The 27,693-nt window shown below is 38.3% G+C and overlaps 1 protein-coding gene across 3 annotated transcripts in view; it reads right to left on the bottom strand.

Moving 5' to 3' along the window:
* The window catches only part of Zcchc7 (zinc finger CCHC-type containing 7), a 195,303-nt gene that overhangs the window by 22,496 nt on the left and 145,114 nt on the right, over positions 1-27,693 (bottom strand). For all 3 annotated transcript variants that reach the window (XM_028894766.2, XM_028894765.2, XM_028894767.2), the window contains exons 3-6: positions 17,146-17,189; positions 15,655-15,780; positions 14,649-14,819; positions 1,397-1,432 (exon numbers count right to left, since the gene is read on the bottom strand). In XM_028894766.2, the coding sequence (XP_028750599.1) occupies positions 1,397-1,432; positions 14,649-14,819; positions 15,655-15,780; positions 17,146-17,189 (377 nt within the window). The remainder of the gene's footprint in view (positions 1-1,396; positions 1,433-14,648; positions 14,820-15,654; positions 15,781-17,145; positions 17,190-27,693) is intronic.

Genomic DNA, 27,693 nt, shown 5'->3' with positions numbered 1-27,693 from the left:
GTAATTCTTAGATAGGATATATTATATTCTAATAAAGGTGAATTTATTTCATTTTCATTTTAAAAGACCTGTATTCTTTTTATAATTTGTTTCTGAAAAGCTAAAAAATATTCAACAAACCTTTAAGTATTTCTGTTACATTTGAAGCTAATTTTCATCATGTAATAATAGTCACATAAAATTCTTTAGTGGAAAAGCTAAAAGAATAAAAGTCAAATCTACTATGATATTATTTAATAAAAATAATGAGTACTGTTGCACTATAATACAGAGACTCTGTGATTTTGAGAAGTATAAGAACGATTCCGTTCGTACCAGGTTTAGGCTATAAGGGCTTAACCAATATTATGTTACCAAAGAACTGCTACAATACCACAGACATAATCCATTCACTGCATTTGTTACATGTATGTATAGAATATAGACAAGTACATGACTTTTATTTAATGTAACACTAAAGCTTGAAACCAGCCTACATGCAGATACCATCCCTGACACTGTGGCCTGGACAGACAATGGGAGAGGAGTCTACCTGTTGGCTCACTTCTATTTCTAGAAGAGGAAAGCAGTATGAAGGTACATTTTTTACAAAGGGCCTTTTCTCTTTTCTGACCTGCCTTATTCTACACAAAACCTTTTACATAGTAAACCCCAACACCTATTAATACTGTTAAGTTATATAACTGTGTAATTAAAAGAAAGTGTTTCTCAGCGCAACTTAACACATTGAGAATGAACATAAGGCAACAGCGAACTACCGACATTGTTTAAGCTGGAGAGTCAAAGCGAGCTGACTTCATAATACTGAGCATCAGTTCAGTTATTTTCTGCTTTTATTAAGACTAAAATCTTAATAAATTAGAATTAAATAATTTGACTATTAAGCATGTATTATAAAATTCAAACAAGTCAAGAGTTTTAAGGACAGGAGAGTTGAACTGTCCTATGAGAGGTACACTTAAGTTTTTTTTTTAATCATTTAAAAATGTATAATATCTCAGTAAAAGCAGAAAAATAATGGGTGATATTGTGGGCTGTATGCTTATGGACTGGGGTAACACAATATTCTAAAGACACTCGGTTATTACCCTGCTTTATAGTTTCTAGCATTTTCCCCTTTAATTTAATGAATATAGTCTAACTATAAGAGCATCATGATATAATCATTCAATGATATGAGTAATAAAAATCATTTGGAATTTTTTAAAAACAGGAAGATAAAGGACAGGCAGTGAGTAGGAGAGAGGGAAAGGTGTCTTATTGCTTTCTCAGTACAAACGCTCCAGATGTTTATTATCTGGCTGCAGAAGATGCCTGTCTATATTTTATGGTCAGCAGTTCAGAGAAGGGTAAATAGGCTGGGTCCTGAGGAAAATAAAAAGGTGTTTTTACTCACCGTTAGGTGATACTGCCTCCAGATTTCTGGGCAAGCCTGGAAAATAAAAATATTGATCAGCTGGGAGCATGAAACAAGGTACTTTACAGACTGTTGGTTTTGGCATAACCCAGCATCCACCGGTGTCGGTCACAGGAAAATAAGAAGCTTAACAGAAAGGGTCTGCATTTCAGCTTCAAAAACCTGGCTAGACAGTTTAATTGAATTTTACACTGGTTTAACACACTCTCTGCCATTGTCAGGAAGCCAGTACAAAGTTTTCCTCCCCTCTTTCTTCTTAGGTTAGAAGTCTGGGGACTAAGGTGAAATAAAGAGTCATAACTCAGTTAAAGTAGTACCAGGAGCAGTGGTCAAAATCCGTGGGGCACATCTTTTAAAAGAGCGCTCTGAACCCTGGCAGCACGACAGAGGCACTTCAAGAGCAAGTGCTTCCAGGAAGTCCTCACGGGGTGATCTACTTATCTGTAATAGCTGCTGCTATCTTTGATCGAACCATTTGGTGCTAACTTAATACTTGATGAAAAAGAGAATTAAAAGAGAAAAAAGAAAACTAAACAAAAAAACAAAGTCCAAACGCTTTCCCTTAAACATCAAAATTTCACATGATCATATTTATAGAGCAATAATCTAAAAACAAAACAATGAAGCCTCAAAAATTCTGTCAAAGATGAACTTACTGCAATCAGAATAGATAACAACAAACACCAGGAAGAGAGCCTTCCCTGAGTCACATGTCAATCTCCTCATGGTGAATTACGACCCTGTTGAGGAAACAGTCTCTAAGAGCACTATTTAGCTCATCAGTTGACCATCTTTGCAGAAATAGAATGTGATGACAGCAACTATGAACAGCGAAAACTCTACTGAAAATACCACATACGCGATTAGACAAAAGATAGTATAACTCAGCTGGAAAAAAATCCAAAAAACCACATCTTATGCACTTTAACTAGCCCATACAATTTCTATAGAAAAGTGTGTACATGACAATGTTTAGTGGTCAGCTTCCCAGTTTTAATGGCAAATTAATAAAATATAAAGTGTCTCAAAAAACCCACTACCTATGCCAATGATTTCTGGATAAATAACACTAACTAAAAGGAAACTAAATTTGAAAATTAAAAGCAGCTTCAGGAGGCAGACAATGTTAGCACCAGATAAATAATATTTACAAAGTTTTCAGCTACAAAAGATTTTAAGGATATATACAAACATACTTACATACAAAGACCTAATATACAATATATCTTTAAATACTCATTTCCTACTTTCTAGCATAAGCTTTTTGCTGTGTACATATAATTTGAGTTGGATCACTATAGAGATAAGCAAGCAGTTATTTATACATTAGTTATGGATAGTTCTTGATTACCACAGTATCCTCAGAATAATACGGTTGAAAAATCACAATCACTGAGTTGTCATAGACTGGCAGAATGCCACTCTACCATGTGACCTTTTCTAGTGTAGTAGCAATTTAGTAATAAAAGAAAGAATTACTTGGTTTTTGAACAATCATTTGACTGCTCTGTACACAAAGATGATGACTGATACAGAAATTTAGGAGTGAAAGATTTGAAACTTCTTTCCTTTTATTAGACAATAGCACTACGATTTAAAAAATTCTTCCTGGCTATTTTGTAAGTACTTTTATTTAACATTCCTATGCACAGCTTCATTTTACTATTTTATACATAATACTATGTATGGTTAGAAAAGAGATTTCAAAGTACGGGTCAACAGACAGCATACACATTTATTTTAAATATGAAATATAACTGCAATCATTAATCAAAATTTAAAATCCTATTTTTTATATGCTAAAGCTTTGGCAGTTGTTTCCTCCTCCTCTTTTTTAATATTCCTTAGCATTATTCACACACACATAATTAAAATTTCTTACCAAACAGAATGGCAAAGTATCCAGGTTTATATATCTATTGCATGGAAAATTTAGGTGAAATAAATTCATTTCTAAAGGGAAGAAACTACCTATTGCAACTGGAAACTTAGTTTAATTTATTTTAAAATAAGTTTTAAACTGAATGAGTAGTCAGCTCATCTAAAGTGAAAATATAATAAAGCATAAAAGTACAATTGTATTATTATTGCCTCGGTGCTCTCCCCTTACTGGCACTTAGGTAGATGGACCCAGAGGGCGTCCTTAAGTCACACAACTGAACACACAAAGCACACTTGTACATCTGTTTCTGCAATGTGGTACACTGTTTGCCAACTTTTGCCCAACTTGTTTTCCTCTCTATTGTATTTTGGATAATAAACATACATGAATAACTGATTGCCATTATTCATAAAATTCAAAGATGAATCAATACAGTTCGTCATGCCAGATGAATTGAGAGTTTATACTGTGCATTTCGACCCATATTGAATTTTATCAGGTGCTAATTATTGTTTTATGAGAACAACGGCTTAGGGCATCTGTTGTTTAATTCCCACTTCCCTATTCTCAAATGCGTACATCAAAGAAAATAAAACACTCAATCTTAAACGGCCCCTGACAGCAGACCAAGACTCAAGTGCTCAACAGACAAGGCCCTTGCCACCAGTTCTCATATTTCCACAACAATGAACAAACACAAAAACAGCACTAAGCGGCCTCTCCTCCTCCTCAGCTCCCCTTGGCCAGTTGTCTGCCTTGTACTAGGGAGAGCCCTTGAACGCAGCCCTGCTGGGAACACAGCACAGGAGAAAGGATTAGCCTTACTAACATGCTAGCATTTGCAAAAGGGAAGAAAAAAACCTCTCAGTACTGTATTTGGTATATGAATAACCAAAATGTATGAGCTGACAAGAGACCAGGACAGGCCTGTGGCTCCCCGGGAGAAAATGTAGCTGTGATGAGTGACAGGGCTTTCAGGAAATATGTTCACAATCACAGACAGTGAAGGCCATGACCTAGATCGTTTAAGAGCTTGTCTTGTCAAATTATCAAAAGCTTCTTCCTCTCTGAATAAAGAGTGACATAAGTGAGTGTCAGAAAGCTGCAGGCTGACAAGCCAAGCATACAATAACAGAATGCACGTCACATACATGCTGAACACCGCCACTGCTAGCGGCAAATCTTAATGAGAGCGCGGCCAGCCCAGGAGACTTGGGTCCCTGCTGGCACAGCTACTCATCTCACAAAAATCCTTCAGCTCCAAGTCAGCTAGGCTCTGACACGACAGCTACAATTACGAAACACAACTTTTTAACAGAATCCTCTGGTGCTTTGTCAAAGCCTCTGTTGTGAAGAGATGGCCCCTTAAGTCACTGCAGCAAAACAAAAGATTTAATAAAACAAGCAATAGTTATCGATGGTGAATAACTTAAATAGAAAAACTAAAGAGAATAATTTTGTTTAAAATTTGTTGACTGAGAAGTGATGGCAAGAAAAATATCCCAGCCCCTGGGTTTAGCCATCACTGTAACTCTCCCATATACAGAGTTATATTGTTTTAGGTACCTTCATTTCAAATGAGTGACCCTATGTGGAGCCTGGTCAACATACTCTTCATATAATGACTCTCAAGTCACCCAACTGTCCAAAGACTTGGCTAATCACTGTGTATGTATGTGATTCCTCTGACACATAATGTATTTATGTTTCCTACTGCATATACACTGAGTAGATGTGAGCTAGAATTTATTTTAGGGGGAAAATTGAAGAGAACATCTAACATTTACCTTAAATTGAAATTCTACATAAAGATAGCACTAAGGTCTAAAATTACAGAAATCTACAATTAAAATTCAAAATGTTACTATTTTAAGATTGTTTACTATATTTCTACTCTGTATAAAAACTGGCTATTTTTGGTAAAGAGAAGCTATAAAACACATCAACACAAATACATGTATACATATGTACATCATCTATATGTGACAATGTATACAGAATCTACATTTGTTTTCTCAGCAATCAGTATGAAAAGCCATTCACTGATCGATATCTCAAAGCTGCTTCCAAAACGAACCAGACTCCATAGAACCATCTTTTTATCCAAGGTCAAATTTTAACCAGTCCCTATACTCATAATCCTTTGCAACCAGGAAAACTGAGCTTTTTTTTCCCTACAAAATATTCATTTTTTTGTAGTCCCTAAGTTAAATGCAGTTATAAGGGCAATTATAAATTACAGTTTTATTAGAAAATGTAATTGTTGCCGGGCGGTGGTGGCGCACGCCTTTAATCCCAGCACTCGGGAGGCAGAGGCAGGCGGATCTCTGTGAGTTCGAGGCCAGCCTGGGCTACCAAGTGAGCTCCAGGAAAGGCGCAAAACTACGCAGAGAAACCCTGTCTCGAAAAACCAAAAAAAAAAAAAAAAAAAAAGAAAATGTAATTGTCCTTATTTTACAGAAAAATATTTAAAATCAAACACACAGAAAAAAACCCCAATATACTCACACATACTCAGTTCTCTTAAGTGACATTTTCTTTTGAAAAAGATTTTTGTATAAGGAATCTCAAATGTTTCTGGAGATACTCTATGATTCTACATGACTGATATAAGTTCATTTTATAAAAAGTTGCTAATCTTCTAACACATGCTGTTTTTATCTAAGGATACTGCAAGTAAAACAATAGGAGAAAATGAAGACAAGGAGTCACAAAAACACAACAGTTAAAATCGACATGCCAGAACCAAATAAATGTCTGGGTTCAAATCCTGCCCTGTACTTACTGTCTTGGGCAAATTATACACCACTGCACCTCAGCTTCCTTATTTATAAAACAGGGCTCCCAGAACTCTCTCAATGGGCTGCTGTGATGGTTAGACTTGATAGGACTAATTCCTTAGAACATTGCCTACTAAATAGCAAGTGCTCAGCTGTTATTAGTTATTACTACAGTCACATGAGATTGGTACTCTTTATACTTTGATTGAAGCTCTATGGTTACAGACAAATGGACATCAAAATAAGGCAGCTGAGATTCCAATGGACAGTGGTCAACTCTTCTCTGTGGTCAAGCTTAGGAGGAAAGCAAAGACTCACAGAAACAAATCAAAAGGGAAAGGACAAACTAGATTCTACTTAGATGGAGCCACTGTGGCTCCCTTCTTCATAGTAGGAAAAAAAATTGAATTGATGAGCAACTAAGACATTCAGATGAAGCCTATTTAATGTTTTCAGTTGTTCAAAAATACATAGAAAAGGATACTGGGTCAGGTAATATCTAACAGCTAACTTCTGACAATAAAAAAAAATTAAAGTATTTTGGTCACTGATGAAAACTGAAACTATTCCCCACTACTCTCAAAGTGACATGTCCCTGGCTCAATTTACTCAAATTTAGTTGATTTCTTTTCCTTACAATGTTGAAATAATAATGGTCACAGCATTTTTATAAGCATTTCCTTTTTAACAGTAACCACAGATTTCCATCAGGGAAGGAGAAACTTGGAAGATAAATCCCTGTCATTCTGGAAATCTATCTAGATGGCATGCTAGTAAACACACAACAATGTGCACAGGTGAAGAGGGGTCTCCTGTTCTCCAGTATCTTCAATTTCTTTAGAACTTTCAACTTACTCAGAACTTCTGTCTTTTCACTGACTTGTGGATTTATTTATTCAGTTAGTTTTTGAGACAGTTTCACTATGTAGCCTTGCCTGACCTTGGGCGCAATCCCATTCTCAGCCTCCTGAATTCTGGGATTACATGTACATGCCACCATGGCCAGAACCTGCATTTCTTCTTTTTTTTAATTAATTATTTTTTACATTTATTTATTTCATGTGCATGAGTGTTTTGAGAGCATGCATGTATGTACACTATATTCATAGCTGGTGCCTGATGACCCCTTGGAGCTGCAGTTATAGATGGTTATGAGCCACCATGTCAGTGCTGGGAATTGATGTCAGGTCTTCTGCAAAAACAAGCGCTCTTAACTACTGCACTCTCTCTGCATTCCCACCATTTCTTTCTAACACAACCGTTTACATTTATTTACTGTCTGTGCACATTTATGCACGCATGTGGACATCAGAGGACAACTTGCTGAGGTTGGTTTTGCCCTTCTTCCATGTAGCTTCTGGGGATCAAACTCAAGTCATAGGCGTGGTGGCAAGTGCCCTTACTTGTTAAGCCATCTCACCAGCCTGGACCCTCCATGTTTTAAATACTGACATTCCTATACTTGAACAGCAACAAAAACTTAGGGTGATGGTATCCCCTTCATTCTTAACTGTCATGAACTCTCTGATAGTGCCCAATGAACAGGGAATTTGACACTTATTATTTATATTTACATATATAAAATATAAACAGCATCTTAAGCGACAAAACCTATTTTTTTTAAATTAGAAATAACATTAAGTTATTTCTATTCATGATCATGTTCTATCATTCAGTTCTAATTATGCAAATATCATAGAATTCTTCTATGGAAATTTCCTTTTTTCACAAGATTCCTGTAGTGTCCAGGGTATGTCACGTACACTTTTCGTCCAGAGTTGTGCTATCTGATGCCGTCACCACTGTCATGTAAAGCTCATCTTAAACACGTCACACAGGGACAGGAAGGTGGCTCAGCTGGTGGAGTGCTTGCTGTGTAAGCACGAAGGTCTGAGTTCGGATCCCAGTCCCCCCCCATCCGTCCCCCGTCCCACTGTGAGAAGCAGGGTGAGGTGGCCCACGCTTGCAATCCCAGTGTTGGGGAGGCAGAGACAAGAGGAGCTTTGGAGCGTGCTGGCCAGCTGGTCACGCACGCACAGACGCACGCGCGCACACACACACACACACACATGAAAGTACTGAACATTCATTGGAAACACAGAAAATACAGGCAACCAAAAGTAAATTAACTATATCACTTGAGAACTACTGCAAGTATTTAATCTTAAATATTTTTCTATACACAAGCAATAATTTGTCTTGAAAAACAAAAAACAAACAAACAAAAGCAAAACAAAACAAAAACCCAGTCCCTACTGTCTGTCATCAATAGATTGAGCTCAATAATCAAAATCCTCCCAGGATTTATCACAGGTGAACAAGTTAACTTTATAATCATTTGGAAAGATAAAAGGAAATAGAATTAGAGAAAAAAAAAAGTTTTCAGAAACCGTATTTACTACCTGGATTTAAGACTGTGGTGCCAAAGTAATCAAGTTAGGTATTAGTATTGTGGCAAATTATAAATCAGCACCACAGAATAAAGTCTAGGAATCACCACAGTGGACTTTGTAGATGACAATGGTTCTGAGTGTGAACTCTACAGATGATAATGGTACTGGAGAATGGATTGTGGACTCTATAGGTGACAATGGTGTGTTGCAATGACAAAAGGCTGGATACAACTGCATGTTTAAATGAATTAATTAGTATATACTTGTATGGTTTGAAAGTGATTTATAGAATCCAGTTCAGAAGCTGTCTGGAATCAAAGAAGTTTAGGAGAGTTGACCTTAGTTTGCAGTATTTAGTATGTTTGTAGCCTTATAGGGCTTTAATGGGGGTTTCTCTTCCTTAATCACAACTCAATTGTAGCAGAGTTTGTCCTTATTCCTGGTATCAATCTGCTTTGTCACAATCTCACTTAAGAATAAGTCCATTTCTAAGTACCACATAATTCTTAATGAAACTGAAGGCTCTTTCGAAGACAATCTCCCTTCTTTGTGAGAAAAAGAACGGCCTTTATTCTCTACTAGTGTATTCTTAGTTCCAACAAAGAAATCCTGCCCTTAAGCTGTTAGGCTCACTACTAGGGCCAAGTGCTAGACCCTAAGGCATGTGCTACAGAACAGCTTGAGAGGGCAGGGAGTTCTTCAGGTTAGAGATGTTGAGAAAGAATTAACAGAATTTCAAAGCAAGGCTGAATTCTCCTTCAAACTCTAAATGTGAAAAGGTACATAGCTTCAACTTAAAATGTAGAACATGTATATGCAATTACAGAAAGTTCAGATATTCATTTATTAAGTGGCTTGGGAACAGTTCCAAAGAATGGCTAATTCCTGAATTAGGATTGATTCTCTTAACAATGAAAATATAAGCAATTTTCACTAAAACATTATGAGGACAGAAGTTGAGCTGGGGAGATGGCTTAGTGGCTAACAATGCTAGCTGCACAAGTCTACGGATCCAAATTCAATCCCTGAGCCTAGATAAAAAAAATTGGCCGCAATGGCATGGGTCTGCAATCTGAGCACTGCTATGCTAGTTAGTTTTTTGTCAACTTGACATTTGCTCAGGTCATCTCGGAAGAGGGGATCTCAATTGAGAAAATGCCTCCAAGTTGGTTTTGGTCAGTGTTTTGTCACAGCAACACAGAATCAAAGTACGGCAACTTCTGTGGCAAGACAGGAGGAGGAAACAGGAGAACCCCCCTGAAACTCCGGGGTCAGCTAGCCTGCAGTATGCAGAGTAGCAACAGCAGCATGAGAGACCTGCCTCAACAGGTGGAAGGAGAGAAGTGACTCCCCAAAGTTGTCCTCCGACCTCCACTCACATCATGGCACATGTGCTAATAATACTAAGAACACAGTGAAGAGGTCTACTTAACTTCCTTGTTGGTATCCTGGCCCCTCAACAAAATCAGCACTTATAAGTTCATTTAATGATTACCTGTCATTAAGCAAATCAATCCATCCCAGTCATGCCTCTTAGTTTCACTATTACGCTTAAATAACAAATGTGAAAAACACTGGAGATAAAAGTGTATCTAGCCCAAGTCTCAGTTTCTTCTTTGCTTCCCAAATTGGTGTGATGCTCATCAAGACGACTACACACTTATTTAAAATCAACCAATCAATTATAATATGTAATTCTGGAATGTTTTAGATGATTGAAATTATTTTATTACACTTATTTATCTATTGTGAGTGTGTGGGTGTGTCCGTGCCACCACGAGAGTGGTATGTGTGTAAGTCATAAGATAACTTTCAAAAATTGGTCCTCTCCTTCTACCATATATGAGCAGGGGATTGAACTCAGGTTGCCAGTCTTAGTGACAAGCACTTTTACTCATGGACCCAAGTCATCAGTTCAGGGATGATTTTATTTTTAGAATAAGCTCTTTCCTTCCTTAGCATTTGGGTTCTTATATATCCAAATTGTTTAAAAATCCAGGGAGGGAGAAGTTCCTATATTCTCATTTCCTGAACCCTTGCCAGGTTAGTACATTGTAAGTTGTATTTATTTTCTATCATTTTGTGATCATCATTGGGTCAGTCTTAATGTCAGCAGTTTGTCTTATTTTCAAGCAAATTAACAGGAAAATTAGTTTTTCCTTTATCATTTGAATTGTAAAAGGCTCCCTGAAATTAATCTTATCTTTTCTTGAATTTGTTCTTTTAAGCCACTCAAGTTGACATAGTATATATATTTCACCACAAGCTCACTTGTTAAGATTCTTCCTTATAGAACTTGGCAGTTGATAGGCCCAAATTAAAGGATTGCAAAATTACTTCAGCATTTACTTAAAACACATATATTTAGGAAAAGTATTTGGTAACAAAGTAAATGTTTAAAAACAACAACAACAACAACAACAACAACAACAACAACACAAATCTAGAGTTGATTCCTAAAAATCCTGGGAAAGAAAGGAAAAGGGACTGCCTTTGCCTTGGAAATGTCACTATAGTTTGGGTATGCTGTAACAAAGCTGACTTCTGTAAAGTCTATTGAAATGATTTTAAGCAGTATTAGGAAAATTACCAGGTCAACTTTGTTACCACTCAAGCTGAGAATGTCCTAGCTTATGTGCAAGGTTTGACAATTCTCTGACTCATTTAATTGGAGGTTAGGTGCATAGGATCTGTCATTCCTAACTCATTCATTAATTTGTTATTCAAAATTCCACTGGGCTCCAACAGGGCAGAACTGTCCTAGAAACTAGAGTTACTATGATGAACATTCTGAAAATCGACATTGCAGCTTACGTTCAAAGTAGAGGACAGAAAATTGAATTCAGTATTAGATATAAGTGTTATGGAGAAGAAACAGGAAAAGAGGCAACGAGTTCAAAGTGTAGACATGTGCTGTTTTAAGCAGGGTGGATGAAAGGAGACATTTGAGTAGATGTAATGAAGATGAGGAAGTAAGCTCTTGTGGGTAACTAATGGAAAAGTAACAGATGGTGGGTACAGAGAAAAGTTTATTTGGTCTTTCGAGGAAATCATCTAAATAAAGTAAGCAACAGGGATTACTATAGGAAACCAACAGTCAAGAAGTCAATGGCATACATGGCCCATATGCAGACAGAATGAGCCTGAGCTCTGACTCAGAGAGATACAAAGTTATACGTGAGAATTTTAGATTGAATTAATCTGGGCATGTTTAAAAGGATTACTCCAAGATAGGATTGGTGGCACACGCCAATAATCCCAGGATTTAGGAGGCAGAAGGCTATGCTGGTATACATAGCCAGCTGCCTACCTTGTGAGACCCTCCACCGCAACCCCAAAGAGCAAAAAATAAGCAAACAAAAATGATTATTCTAGTTGCCTACTGAAAACAGGAAGCAAATGGGCAAAGTGGGAATTGTTTACCACACCACAGAGTTGATATTCATAGATTCTGCCAGGGTAGTGACAAGTATGCTGAGAGTGCGAGACTCCAGATCATGCTGTCAACTGTCCATCTACACTGCTGCTCAAGAACACAGACTGTGACAATAACACTGTAGCCCTTTAAGACTGGAATAGACGGAGCAGAAAAAAAAAGTTCAGAATGGCTGAAGTTTTTCGAATATGATTTTGTATCTTTCTCTGAGTCTACATAGTGAGACCCTATTTCAAAAAACCAAAAGATAGGCTGGACATTAGTAATCTCAGCATTCAGGAAGCTGAGGAAGGAGGATTGGGAGTTTCAGGCCAGCCTGAAATGCACAACAGGACTTGGATTTAAGTTACTGAGAAGAGGACAGTCTCTGGCAGTTTCAGGATGACCTTTTCACAGTCCATATTCTTGTCATTTGGAGGGCAATATAACCAATGGTGCAGGTTGACCTAGACCTTGGAGCATATCTCTGTCCTTCACATTGTAAAACTCAAATTCTAGTTAAGTCGTTTTTGCACTGCTGATAACTAATAAAGTATTTAAAATACATGAAGAGTTTGATCATGACTCATAAGTTTCTTATTATGAATTTTCCTTGCATTTATGTATCTGGTTCTGGCAAAACAGATGTTCAAGTATGGCCATAGGAAGAGAAAGTTAAACTTTGTTGATCTATTTAAATTTTTAAAAATATTCATTTATTCAGTGTGCATGTGTGTGAGTGCATGCTGTGGAATGGAGATCAGAGGACAACCTGTGAGTCTGTTCTCTTTTTCTATCATGTGGGTTCTGGGTTTCCAAGTTAGGTGATTGGGTTTGGTGGGCAAGTGTTTTTAACCACTGACCCATCTTGTAGGTCCCTACTTGATTTTTTAACTTGTAAAATGTTAAAGTATCAACAAGGTTTAAGAAGTCTTCTGGGAAAGGGCGAAAAGTGTACTAGCAGGTGAGAAGGTGGTACTGGCAAGATGAGTGGAAGACAGCACCACTAGAGGCTTCGACACAGAGGCAAGTGGAGGGCTTGCAGAGTCCCAGCAAATGAGGGCGAAGTGTATACTATCAGTTCAGAAGTGCATGCTGGGTAGTTAACAGTAACTTGACCAACATGCAGGAGCTGGCCTGGCCTTTGTACAAGCCTACAACTTAAGCATTGAAAAGACAATGAGGACTGACCTAACCACAAGGGTTGGCACCCAAGTAAGAGTGTGAAAAAATGATTACCTCTTAAATACAAAGTAAGAATCTGTTACTCTGTAGAAATGTATGCAATTGACAGCTAAAATGACAGACCCTTAGTGACACATTCATTACAAATAGGGAGTAAACTGACTGTAGGAAGCTACACATTCCCTATCAAAGCTGAGTCCACATTATCAGCCTTTCTGGGCTCTGAAATTGTGATTAGAACCAATCCTTTCACCCCATACACATTTACAATAGGAGGTGAGCAATGTCCACTGCATCATTCTATGTTGCAAATAACAGAAATGTCTTCTACTTAACTTGTATTTTCTTTTTTTTTTGTTTTGGTTTTTCAAGACAGGGTTTCTCTGTGTAGCTTTGCGCCTTTCTTGGAACTCACTTGGTAGCCCAGGCTGGCCTCGAACTAACAGAGATCCGCCTGGCTCTGCCTCCCGAGTGCTGGGATTAAAGGCGTGCGCCACCACCGCCCGGCGTATTTTCTTATTATTAAGAAAAAATGTTTTTTTGAGACAGGATTTTGCTGGCCTCAAAACTTGAGAATTTTGTGCCTAGGACTCTTAGGTCCTGGAATTATTGGCCACTTTTTGCCTGGGTTACTTTTTAAATATTAAAAAAAAAAAAAAAAAAATGCCTGGGTTACTTTTTAAATATAAAAAAAAAAACAAACAAAAAAAACACAACATAGTAAAACAAGCATATCTAAAGTCCTTGGAGGCAAGTACTTATTGTCTTAGACTAATATTATTTTACCACTAGTAAAAAATCACCAACAAGAACATCAGACCAGCTTTCACATGCACATCTGTATAAAATGTGTAAGCGTATATCTATTTCCATTTAGACATACATGGATTCATATGTAAAATCTCCATGTATAAAGATATATATATCTTTAAAATAATCTTTATTTAGTAAGTAAATAAAGACACTCACATGGGCTTAAAGCATCTATTGGTGTTCCCCCCGATGGATTCTCTAATAGGATTATACCTGAGATTTAGAGCACCGCTTTGCACAGCAAGTGGCTAGTGGGATATGACAATCTAATTTAGGGAACAATAAATATTCTTTCAAAGCCAGATGTGGTGGTGCACGCTTTTTTGTTTTATTTTTTATTTTATGGGCATTGGTGTTTTGCCTGCATGTGTGTCTATGTGTGGGTGTCGGATCCCCAGGAACTGGAGTTACATATGGTGTGAGCTGCCATGTGGGTGCTGGGAATTGAACCCTGGTCTCCTGGAAGGGCAGCCAGTGCTCTTAACACTGAGTCATCTCTCCAGCCCTGGTAGCACACACTTTCAATTCCAGTACTTGGGAGGTAGAGACAGGTGGATCCCACAGTTGGAGGCCAGCCTGATCTAAAGATTGTGTTCCATGACAGCCAGGGTTACACAGAGCAACCCTATCTCAAACACACACACACACACACACACACACACACACACACACACACACACACTCTTTCAAGTAGGTTAGCTGATGGCTATAACTGGTACACTGTTCAAAGTCTTGACAAATTAGTTACATTAAGGATACTTACGTCAGCATAGTGGCCTATCATATCACATCGATCACATCGTTTTCTCCAGGAAGATCTTTCAAGACATCTGTGTGTGGAAGACATGGGCAAAGAGCAGTCTAAGCAGAAACGGGCTGGACAGCCATACTGGAGGTGTCCTCTCTCCGAGCAGAGGCAACAAGGCCGGACTTTCTATGTGGCAGACAAACACAAACTTTCTTTAGCAAAATGTATCAGTTTCAAATGATAAAACATTGGTTATTCCTTTCCTATATAATTCCATAAAAAGTTATTTCTAACTCAAAACGAAGTGAAGGTCCAACCTTGAGCAGAACTGTAAAATCAGACACATGTCTGGACTCAGGGCTTGAACACAGCTATCAGCATGGTGCTGCCCCAAAGTCTTAGATCTGGATATATGCTCAGCAGGCACTTACTTAGCATACCTTATCTTACAGAGGAACAGTCATAGAGTGGAAATATCTAGGAAAACAACGGGCATATCTGGAAACTAAGTCACAGGAGGAACAGAGAGAGAAGCAGAAGTATACCTATGAAGAACTGTTTAGGAGACATACTAGGAAATGAAGGAATGTGTGTACAGGGCCACTACATGCCACAATATCTAAGAGCTACAGTTCTGTGTTGTTCCAAAGGTAGATGTACTTGCTTTACATAATTTGTATTAGTACACACATATAAATCTCTAACAGTGAGAATTATCCCACAATAAAATATGCTGTTTAAAGAGGAGAAGGGAAATCTGTTGAAGAAAGAAAAGGGAATCATTTCACTCTGTCTTCTAGGCACAGAATAGGAAGTAATTTGCACACAGTCACACACCTCATAATGGGGAAGCTGAAATGGATCCAAGGGCTCCAGATGCTGCACTTACTGCTCACCCCTGGCCAGGCTCCTGAGCTACCTGTAATCCAGCACACTTGAACGAGAGCTGAGTCTATGTCAGAGGCTTCTAGGCCTAACAGTTAGACTTTCACTACAAAGAAGCATCACGCATCTCACGTACTTGTGGTAAGGGGCAGTTTTTTGACAAATGGCCACGTTTATCACAATTTCTACATGTGACATTTTTGTTGACTGAATAGTATCGGTTGGTCCATCTTCCAGATGATCTGTTATTGCCTATCTTGGCCTAAGGGTAGGGGAAAAAAAAACCAAGAATTAAAATTATTTCAGTCAGTTTAAGGAAACCTACCTATTCTTCCTCAAAACTATCAATGAGTAAGAAACATTATATTTTGGGTCCATTCCATTACTTTGGTAAGACACAAGAATTGACAGACACATGTGTCCAACCTAGCACCTGGATGTGGACTCCACCCTGTAAAGGTGGGCACATGGATAGCCCTATTTCTTTTATACTTGCCCATGTGACTCCCTCCCACTTACTATTCTCCACTTAGGGTTCAGGTCTAAAAGGAATATTGATATTCTTCATTTAGTTGTTGCTAACTTCTATATCTAAACATACACCATTTATTTGTGAATGAGAGACTTGCTTAAATTTTAGTTATGAATGGTATTTTTATGATCTTGTGCTTTAAAAATTATAAAACAATGTAACTACCAAATATATCCTTCTTTTGAAAAGCATAGGGCTACCTCTATTGCCTATAAAACTAAGTATACTTTCTAAGAGTATGAGATAATATTCTTTTACTGTAGTCCTTGTACATTCTGCTACATAGTGACCCAATTCTAGTTGTCTCGTATTTTACTTGAATTCTACTATCTATGAAAGAACATGAGCAAAACACATCATATGAAATACCTAAAGAGGAATATGCAAATCCCAACCATGCGCTTATCTTGTTTGGCAGAATTCCATCTTTAAAGCCAGGCATGGTGGTTCATGACTATAATCCCAACACTTGGGAGGCCGGGGCAGGAGGATCTCGAGTTCGAGGCCAGCCTAGGCTATGTAGGATACCCTGTCTCAAAAAAAGAAAAATACATACATAAATAAGCAAATTCCATTTTTGAAAAAGCTTCATTTTTTACCTGTTATTCTCTTGAACTGGTTGACAGTTATCTCCAATCTAGTTATATCTTAAAACGTGACATCAAGTTGAAAACAACTTAAAAAATTTTTTTTAAGTATTTGCTACAATAAAGCTAATAATTGACACAAGCACCTGCCACATTCTAAATATAGGCTGACCATTTCCTTACACTGAAGAAACAGAGATTTCCGGTGTTGATCTTAGTAGTACCAGGCCATAGGAGCTAACAGGAATCATCAAGGCATAGAGAATCAGAAACAAAAGGGTATCAAATGATTATTGTACCCATCAGCTGACAAAAATCAAAGTTGAGTTAAATTTCTGGCAAGTTAAATCACACACATACTAAAACCAAACTTTCTCTTTTAAGCCATAGGGACTATGTCTTTTTTAAAAAAAGCTTATTACTTTTCCAAAAATTATTGTAGTAAAATAAATGGAAATCTATAGATCAAGGGACAATATTATTATTATTTTTAAAAAAATTGATTTACCTCGATGTCTTTGTCACTGATGAACCAGTTCACATCATCTTCTCCTACAAAATAAAATCAATGTTACTCTAGTGCCTAAAATCACACACAGACACATTATGGTTCTTCAATTTGTTAGTACTCAAACTGGACCCTAAAGCTACAAATGAGAAATGCTAAATATCTTAAATTCTTACGCAAGTCTAAAGTGTTATTTTTCAGACTTATTTTATTTAAAATTGTGTGTCTGTACATGAGTGTGGGTACCCATGGAGGCCAGAAGAGGGTGTCAGATCCTCTTGGATCCAGAGTTACAGGTGGTTGTGAGTTTCCTCATATGGGTCCTGGGAAATGAACTCTGGTCCTCTGCAAGGAGGCCAAGGGCAGCAAGTATTCTTAACTGCTGAGCTATGTCTCCAGTCCTAAAATGTTATATTAATATTTTCTATGGTGGCAGGGATTGAACTCAAGGCTTTGTGCATGCTACACAAGTACTCTACCACTAGAGAGTCGTGTGAACCTTTAAAAGTCAGTTTTTTTTTTTTTGCGTGTCTGTGTGTGTACCTGCACGTGTGTGTGGACATCTCTAGGGGGAGAAGAGGATGTTGGGTGTTCTATTCTCCAACATGCCACCTTATTTCTATGGGCCAGGGGCTCTCACTGAGCCTGGAGCTTTCGTTTTTTAACTAGGCTGGCAGCAAACTGTCTCTGTTTATCAAAATGCTGAGGTTACAGGCACATGGTGTTCCGCCCCACTTTATACACGGGTGCTGAGAATTTGAACTCAGGTCCTAATGCCAATGCACCAAGCACTCTTACCCACCCGAGTGGTTAAAAGCACTCTTATCAGTTGTGTGGCTCTCAATAAACAGTTAACCACTCTGTGCCTCATTCATATTTTTTTGCCTGTGAAATGGGGATAATAGTATTTACAGTATTTCTCCTGCCTACCTGAAATCTTCTGTAGGAATCAAATGAGACCTGAGGAAAATGCTTTGTATATCCAGCTCTATACAAATACAAAAAATAAGAAAAGGGCCTTGCTGTGGGATGTTCTGTATGTCCTGTGGGAGCCCTTCTTGGGTTCTTTGTGGTGTTACCCAGCAGGTCCGCATAGAGGATGATTAGGACCATGGGCCTGAGTGCAGGTGTTTGAGATGGTCTGCACTTGGCTGTGCTGGGGGATGGTCTGTATGTCAAGTTGTTCTGATTGATCAATAAATAAAATCTGATCGGCTGTGGCTAGGCAGGAAGGATAGGCGGGACTAACAGAGAGGAGAAATAAAAGGACAGGAAGGCAGAAGGACTGACTGCCAGATGCCGCCATGACCAGCAGCATGTGAAGATGCCGGTAAGCCACCAGCCACGTGGCAAGGTGTAGATTTATGGAAATGGACTAATTTAAGCTATAAGCACAGTTAGCAAGAAGCCTGCCACAGCCATACAGTTTGTAAGCAATATAAGTCTCTGTGTTTACTTGGTTGGGTCTGAGCGGCTGTGGGACTGGCGGGTGACAAAGATTTGTCCTGACTCTGGGCAAGGCAGGAAAACTCTAGCTACAGGGCCTAAATACCCAAAAGCAGATGCAGAAATAAATTCATCTCAATTTCTTTACCTGACTATGCAGAGCTTTAATTAGAGAGGAGGTGTCTCAATGATCCCATCCTTTTTAGGTTTCTACACCTCAGACACTAGGACATTGCAAAACCTTTTTGTGAACAGTCCTCAGAATCTTGTCTTGGACCTTCTACACTTGGCTTTTTGTGAAGTTGGTATATAAACTCTGACCACTATCTCCATCTAAACTCTTCAACAAGTTACTTGTTAATAAGTCCACCCAGCAGTGTGAACAGACTTCATTTTTTTTTTTCTTCAGTTACTCTGTCCAGTGGCAGGAAACTCACATCGTCTCATTTATACCTATTAACTATGTCTACTGTTTTGTCTACTTCCACTATAGCATCAAACACTTTAAAAACATATTTATTTGTCTATGTGCATGCTGACATCTGTGTGGAGGTCAGAGGACAAGTTGAGGGAGTTGGCTCTCTTCTTCCACCATATGGAGTCTAGGGATCATACTTGGTTCATCAAACTTACAGGCAAACACCTTCACATGTTACTCCATCTTGCTGGCCTTCACGGTAACATTTGTAAACACTGGATCTTGAAAACTAGTTCACTTTGTAGGTTAGGAAGTTTGCACTTCATTTACAGCATCAAAAAGAGTGACATAAAGGAGCAAAAACAAGAGGCCAAATATCCAGAAACTTCTGGGTGGGGCAATGCATACAGGAAACTGAGGAAGTAGGATTGTTGCAACACAGCCTACATAAGTGAGCTTAGGCCAGCCATAGCCACACAGCAAAACCCCATCTCAAAACAAAAACAAAACCCAAACTTCCACATATCCCCACACCACTAAGTGTTAGTCTAAAAATGCAACTGTAAAACTGGAGGACTGCGACATTCTTCTGCGTCAGCTGTTTTCTTTTCTTTGCATTGCCCTTTTACAAACGTGCAAATGCTTCCTATTCCTTTGGCCCCTCTCCGGACCAGGAAGGGGCCTATGACTAATGCAGAGGCTCAGGAGGTGTCAACAAAGGATTAAAAGCCAAGTTATGATTTCCTCCTCCATCCAACCTTACTACTTTTACCTATCTTAAGAACACAAATCAAGCTTGACTTGCTTCTCTGAAAAGAATTTTGAAGAGACATGAAAAATCTACATTTTTTCAGGCCTACCAGGGGTAAGTGTCTAGAAACATATTTTAAAATGAAATACCTGTCCTAAGAAAATCATGAGGCTGCTTTACAAAAAGGCCAATAATCCACAGGAAAGCGGAGATGCTGTGCTGCTGCTGACTTTCTTTGTGGAGTTTGAGGCTGCACACATGCACTGAGAGTGAGAATATATTAACCAGTACTGGCTTCATTCCTTCACCCCACCATATAATTATTCTTTCATTCAAAAGATGCAGGTAAGTAATACATGAACTGTCATTTTCAGAGCTGCCCGTGTACCGGCAATTGGTCATTAACATTTAATGACCCCTTACCATCATTTGAATTATAAAACTCATCTAACTTTTTCCCTATTTTTTTTTTGTGGGGGAAATGTGTGTGCATATTTATGTGTATGTGTATGCATGCTTGTACAGAGGCCAGAACAGCTTGTGTCTTCAACAGCTCTCCACAGTACTTTTTTGAGACTGGGTTTCCCACTGAACCAAGGGCCCACCAATTTGGCTGGAGCAGCTCACCATGGAGACTCTGGATCTTCCTGTCTTTATCTCCCCAGTGCAGGGATGCGTGTTGTACCCAGGTTTCTGTGTGGGTGCTAGGGATTGAACTCAGGTCTTTATGCTTGTACAGCAAACATTCTGCTGACTAAACCACTCCCTCAACCCCACAAATCTGATTTAATTTTGTTCTTAACACAAAATGCAGCTGGGCAGAGTTGGCATGTCATTAATCCCAGCACTGGAAAGAAAAGCAGGCAGATGTTTGTGAGTTTCAAGCCACCAAGGCTACACTGCAAGCCTCAAACAAAACAAAACAAAACAAAACAAAACTGAAATGCAGGGGTACACATACACACCCTCAACTTTCATTATTTTCAAGACAGTTTTGGCTATTCTAGGCCCTTTAATTTTGGGCATAAATTTTAGAATAAACGTAAATTTCTGTAAAAAGTTTGCTGGAATTTTGATTGATAATTGTGTTGAATCTACAGCACAGGTCATTATAATATCAAGTCTCCTTATATATGAATACATCTCTTAGTTTACTTTGGTTTAAGTTTTCATAGAATGCTTTTCCAATCTTTGTATGTTTATAAAATATAACTTTTATATACTCACATTAAATTGTGTAAATCTGTTGCAATCACTTAAGTTTTAGAAGCTTGTGTTATATGCTTCTGCCAATTTTCAATATACATGTTCACATCATCTGTAAGTAAAAATCGTTTTATTTTCCTTTCTTAAAATTTGTATTCATTTGTCCACACACATCTGTATGTGGAGGTCAGAGGTTAACTTGTGAAAGTTGGTTCTTTCCTTCCATCCTGTGGGCCCCAGAGGGATGTACCTCAGGTGGTATGTTAGGCGTGGCAGCAAGTGCCTCCGCTCTGGAGAGTCTTGTTTGGATTTTCTGTCTTTGCTCCCTTCCTAGAGGCTCTCCTACAGAAAGATGGTGGATGGAGGTGGTGACAGTCAAGTGCTGCCTAGTTCCCAGGCACAGGAAACACAACACATCTTCTTTTACAATCGAGTAGACTGTTCTTTATAAACATTTTATAATAACCTTCTTTCTATTCCCGGTTTGGTGAGTTTTTCATATAAATAGGTGGTTAATTTTATTGAATGCCATTTTTGCAATAAACTGAGATGTCCATGATTTTTCCTATTTCTTCCTGAACGGTTAGAATAATTTAGTTTCAAATGTCCTTTATTTTGGAAATAACTGGGCTCATATTTGGTATCTTTAAAAAATATATATAAATTCATACACATATATATATATACATATATATATATATAGACACACACACACACACACACACACACACACACACACACACACACACACACATTCATGAAGAACTGTAGCTTTAATGTGAAATCATTCCTGGAAGCCCATGCTTTAAACACTTAGAACCTAGCTAACAGCACTATTTTGATAGGCTGTGTAACTTGTCAGGGTGGAGGCAGAAGTGGATCACTGTGGGCAGGCCTCTGAAGGTTACAGCTGGATCTCAGTTCAGGCCTACCCTCTCTGCTTCCTGTCTTCTGTCACATGAAGAGTCACCAGGGACAGAGCTGCTCTGCCACCATTGCACTGGGATGGACTGAAAATGATGAACCAAAATAAGCATTTCCAAGTTGATTTTTGTTGTTGTTGTTGTTGTTTCGTTTTTCAAGACAGGGTTTCTCTGTATAGTTTTCAGCCTTTACTGGATCTTGCTCTGTAGACCAGGCTGGCCTCCAACTCACAAAGATCTGCCTGCCTCTGCCTCCTGAGTGCTGGGATTAAAGGTGTGCGCCACCACCGCCCGGCCCAAGTTGTTTTTTATTAGGTACTTAAGATGGAAAAATAACTAGGCAGGGATATTGATGTATAGTTTCCTTATAGTATCTTTGTGTGGTTTTGATAGGGTATAAGACTGGACTCATGAGAACTGAGAAAAAAAAACTGTGTTCAACTGCTGTTATTCCTTCCTTAAATATGTGATAGAATTCACCAGTTATCTGTGTTAGGGATTTCTTTGTGGGGCTGGAATTTTTTTTCGAGACAGGGTTTCTCTGTGTAGCTTTGCGCCTTTCCTGGAACTCACTTGGTAGCCCAGGCTGGCCTCGAACTCACAGAGATCCGCCTGGCTCTGCCTCCCGAGTGCTGGGATTAAAGGCGTGCGCCACCACCGCCCGGCTGTTTTTTTTTTTTTTTTTTTATGTGTGTGTGTAGCTTTGTGCCTTTCCTGGAACTCACTCAGTTGCTCAGGCTGGCCTTGAACTCACAGAGATCCACCTGGCTCTGCCTCCCGACTGCTGGGATCAAAGGCGTATGCCACCATGGCCCAGCTTGTAAGGAAAGTTTTAAAAAAGGAATTCTATTTCTTCAGTAGATATGGATCCATCCATATTTTCTATTTCTTCTTGGGTCAATTTTAGTAGTTTGTGGTTTTTAAATAATTTTCTTATTCTTTGATTTATCTAATTTGTACTTTAGCCTACTCAGTAAAAATTTCATCTACATATTGTTTTACAGTCCCATTTGTTTCTTTTTTATTGCAATTTTTCTTAAAAATTGCATTACTTTTTTAAGAAGACAAAGCCCAATATTATTTGGGAAAATAGGCCATTTAGCAAAAAGTACTGACTTCTACCAACAAGTAACTAATTCATGATGACAACATGGCCCAAACAATTTTTCTTATGGGAAATAGCTTGCAAAACTAAGTGTGTAAATCCCTTTGAAATTATGATAATTTTATACATGCATGTAGTACACTTAGATTACTGTTACCCACTTTCTCATCTCCTGTCCTTTCTGACAAATCTTCCATCATGAACCCATTTCCCGCATTCCTATCTTTTTGTTTTGTTGTGTGTTGGGTTTAGGACCATCTGTGTGACCATGGAACACTGGAGCCTGGCAGCCTAGACTCACCCAACCACCAGGTAATTCTAGATCTCAGCAAGTTGACAAGCGAGATTAATTACCACAGAGCCTGAGCTGGCTTCCTACGTGTGATTCTCCTGTCTCAGCCTTCCACTGATGGGAGTTACAGACATCTACCACGACACTGGGTAACATTAATTTTTTAAGAAGACAAAGCCAAATATTATTTGGGAAAATAGGCCATTTAGCAAAAAGTACTGACTTCTACCAACAAGTAACTAATTCATGATGACAACATGGCCCAAACAGTTTTTCTTATGGGAAGTAGCTTGCAAAACTAAGTGTGTAAATCCCTTTGTAATTATGAATTCATATACTATACAGAGTGAGCTAATAGGGAATGGGGGAAAGAAAGCCAACGATTAACATAAACCTGTAATCCTTAAGGAACCGAAATCTGAGGCTTTCCCAATATTTATTTTTCATTTGCATTATAAAGCTAAATTTGACTGATTTGAAACAGCACTTTTCCACCACTGAGAACACAGTGAAATTGTCAAGGAAACAAAAGAATTCAGGTGGTAAAGGTCAAGTGAATGCCTATTAGTGTGAGGTTAGCTTCTCACCATTATAAAAGTAACAGCGTAAGAACTGTCTTCCACTCTCCCTTCTAGTGTTCCTAATATTTTAAATTCAAAGTCCTGTCTGAAACTCACACTTCTCATGATTTCCACCTCTATGCTTGCTCATTATCTTCCCTGACTTCCAACCCTGCTCCCCTCTTTGCCCATTCCTATCAAGCTCAAACCTCACCTCTATAACCACAGTTCTGATCACCCCTATGTCTCAGGTCCTCAAAGTCAGTATAAATAGACACATTTAATACCTTTCTTACTTTTTCTTTGGTGACTCGCTTTTCTGGCTCTTGTCTTCCTTTGTGGTCTCTCCCCCTCATCAGTATCTTGTATGTTCTCTGTTTGCCTTCTTTCTCCAGTGTATGCCAATATGCCCATAATGGAAACTAGGAAATCTATCCTTCCAAGCTGGGTCATTTCTTTTTCCTTATGCAGCCTAAATCTCTGTGGGAGATTTGAAATGAACACTCCATAGGTAACTCGAATTCATAACACTAAAAGTTCTTTCTTTCTTACTCTTGATAACTCATCAGTAGAGTGCCTGCCAAGGTATTCAGCACTGGGCTTAATCCTCAGTACTGTAAACTAAGAAAAAATAACCAGACACATAAAACAAAAAGTTCTCTAGTTTTCTATTTCCTCCCGATATTGTCTACCTCAACAACTACTACAGTCTGTTTTCCAGGTTAGAATCCCTCAAATCTTCCCTCTCAGCTGGCATAAGACTACTCATCAGATCCTAAACTGTCTATCCCAAATAGCCTTAATATTAATACTTTAACTCTGGGCCATTTAATTTCTGACATACATTATTAAAACAACTTCTCTTCTCTATCACAAATTCCATCCTATTCTCTTGTTATTGGACTAACACAGAAATGTGAACACATTCTATCTGGAAGACCCTTTGCTGCCAACCGGACAAACGCTGGAACACAGCACAGCACAACATTGCCCAGGATTTAGTCCTCGGTTTTTTCTGGCCCCACTGTTTTAGCTATACCTATTATTTCCCCAATATTCTACCGTACTTTGCAGGTATGCCTACACATATATTCTCCAGAACCTCTGAAGATACCCCCTATTTCATTTACTTGGTATTTGGATTCGCCTTAAAAGTTCTCAATAACTGCCAACTGTTACTTCTTCAACATTAGAGAGGATCATTCAACTTTGCACCATTCTGGACTTGAACTGTGGCATTTCTCTTTGTAGCTTCTAAACACCAAAGTATGACCACCTAGTTATCAGGGGGCATTGATGTCTACTTAACAAATCAACTAAAGGGGCTGGCAAGATGACTCAGTGGTTAAGAGTATTTGCTACTCTTTTGGAGTTTGATTCTCAGCACACACATCAGGTGGTTCACAACTGCCTGTAACTCTAGCTCCAAGGGATCTGATCGCTTCCTTCTGGACCCCTGTGGCATCTACACTCACATGTGCACATAACTAAAGTAAAAATAAGTCTTTAAAAATCAATCAATAAGTAAACTAAGTAACATTTCTATCTCCATTGATTTCCCTTTAATCTTTTCTCCATCAATGACAGTATAAAAGCATATTACCTGCGTCTTTAGGCTACTGGGCACTTAATAGCCCTTCATTTATAGTAATAAATAATTTATTCCTTTCTATGTCAAAGCTTTATGTGGACTGAAACTACATTTGTTTTATCCACATATCTACTGAGTATCTTGCAAAACCAAAATAAGAAACAAAAAGAAGTTGCATTTAATCATATGTATTCTTGTATAAAAATAGCAGTATTCTGAATTGTGACACATAAATTATTATATAATTTAACTGGCTGTTGCTGTATAGTAAATGTTTAGCAAGACAGTTTTTTTTTTTATGGTTGAGGAAGAATACAGTTTTTAGAGTAAAAATTTTAAGAACCTAAACAAGTAAAATCACTATTATTGAATAATAATATTCTGATAGGCCCAGAATTTACATAAAATGTAAGATAATTTGCACATTTATTGATAACTGCACCTGTACCTAAGAGTAGATTAAAGATCACAAAGACAAAGCTGTCATTCATTTGTCATAGCCTTTCCTGAGCCTAACTCTACTATACCAGATCCCCTCTGGGATCTTCTCACTTCTAACAAGCAATGGAAACAGCCATGAGTGAACTGCGATTCCCAACTTCATCAGCAGCATCTGTTACTTCAACGGAAACTTTTGAGAAACGCACAATGCCACATTAAAATCCCTGAGGGTTCAGCCATTTTATTCACTTGCATTCTTCTCAAACTGTGCATGTGTGTGCTTTCTTTCTCTTTTTCCCTCATATTTATGGTTTTTCATTTTAACACCAGGCAGAACACCAATTTAATCAATTTAGATTTATGCTGTATAACTGGCAATAGCATAAATAAAGCAAAATTTAACACAAGAATTTATAAGAAAGAAAACATTCATCTTATTTTCAAGCATATTAAAATGACCAGAAACAGCTTATATTTAAAATTATGTGTAAGAGATAAATGAGGGTTTGACTTTTCTTTTTTTAGAGATAGAGGAAGAAGAAGAAAGAGGAAATAAGTGCAGGTGCTTGGCTCGGGGTTACAAAGAGCTCTTGTAAAGTTTATCAGCTATATTAAAGTCTATTGCCAGCGGCAAAGGACAGAAGGACGTTATCGCATATCCTCCAATTTCTACACCCCAAGATTTCATCAGTGAGCTACCGGCTAAGAGATTCTTATTTAGACATTCAAGCTGGGCATGGTGACTCAAGCCTGTATTCTTAGCACTTGGGGGTGGGGGGTAGAGGCAGGAAGATCAGGAGTTCAGGAGGTCATCCTCATCTACATAGATAGTTTGAAACCAGCCCTGGTTATGTGAGACCCTGTCTAAAAAACACAAACCAACCAACCAACCCCTAAGAACAACAACAACAAAACAAAGTCTAAGCAACAAAAACAGAATGAGCAAAATGATCAACAGATCAACAATATAGATAAGGAAGATATCAGTAAAATACTCTTCCTAGTAAAAGTTATCAGTAGATGACTACCTGATTCCCACTTTTACACCCCCCCACCTCCCTGCCCCAAACAGAATATGGATGTTAGAAGTATCTGTAAAAACACAGACACACCCCCCGCCCCCCCCCCCAAAAAAAAGAAACAAAAAATTACTCTTAAGCTGGGCGGTGGTGGTGCACCCTTTAGTCCCAGCACTAGGGAGGCAGAGCCAGGTGGATCTCTGTGAGTTCGAGGCCAGCGTGGGCTACAGAGTGAGTTCCAGGAAAGGCATAAAGCTACACAGAGAAACCTTGTCTCGAAAAAACAAAAACAAAAAAACAAAAAAACAAAAAACAAAAAACCAACAAAAAAACAAAACAAAAAAAACACCAACCAACCAAACAACCAACCAAAAAACACAGGCACAAATAAAAACATTCAACCCAGAGGCTACTTTGTAAAAGGAGTCAAAGGTTACGAGTTAGAGGCTGTACAAAATGTGTTAGCCCTCTGCTGGTAGTGGGGTAGCAATCTGGCAGCTATTCTTTCAGTTGCTCTATTTCTTCAAATACTTCCTTCCCATTCCTTTTTTTCTTCAGTGTCAGGGTCTGTGCTCATTCTCTCCTTGATAGAACAAGTTATCACCCCAATAATTTGTTTCTATTACCATTTTTGGGTCAGATTTGCTTTAAACCTTTCTCTAGATGTTAGATCAAATATGACCAGGTTGACATTTATGATTTTTCTTTTTTTTTTTGTGATGTTGGGGAAAAGAACTGAGGGTCTTAATTAAGCATGCTGACATAAGTATGTTGATATGTCATTCATTATAAGCAC

This window comes from Peromyscus leucopus, chromosome 2, assembly GCF_004664715.2.
Source record: "Peromyscus leucopus breed LL Stock chromosome 2, UCI_PerLeu_2.1, whole genome shotgun sequence".
NCBI lineage: Eukaryota > Metazoa > Chordata > Mammalia > Rodentia > Cricetidae > Peromyscus > Peromyscus leucopus.
Note: the sequence above shows the minus strand (reverse complement) of the source record. Positions and strands in the feature narration are given on the sequence as shown.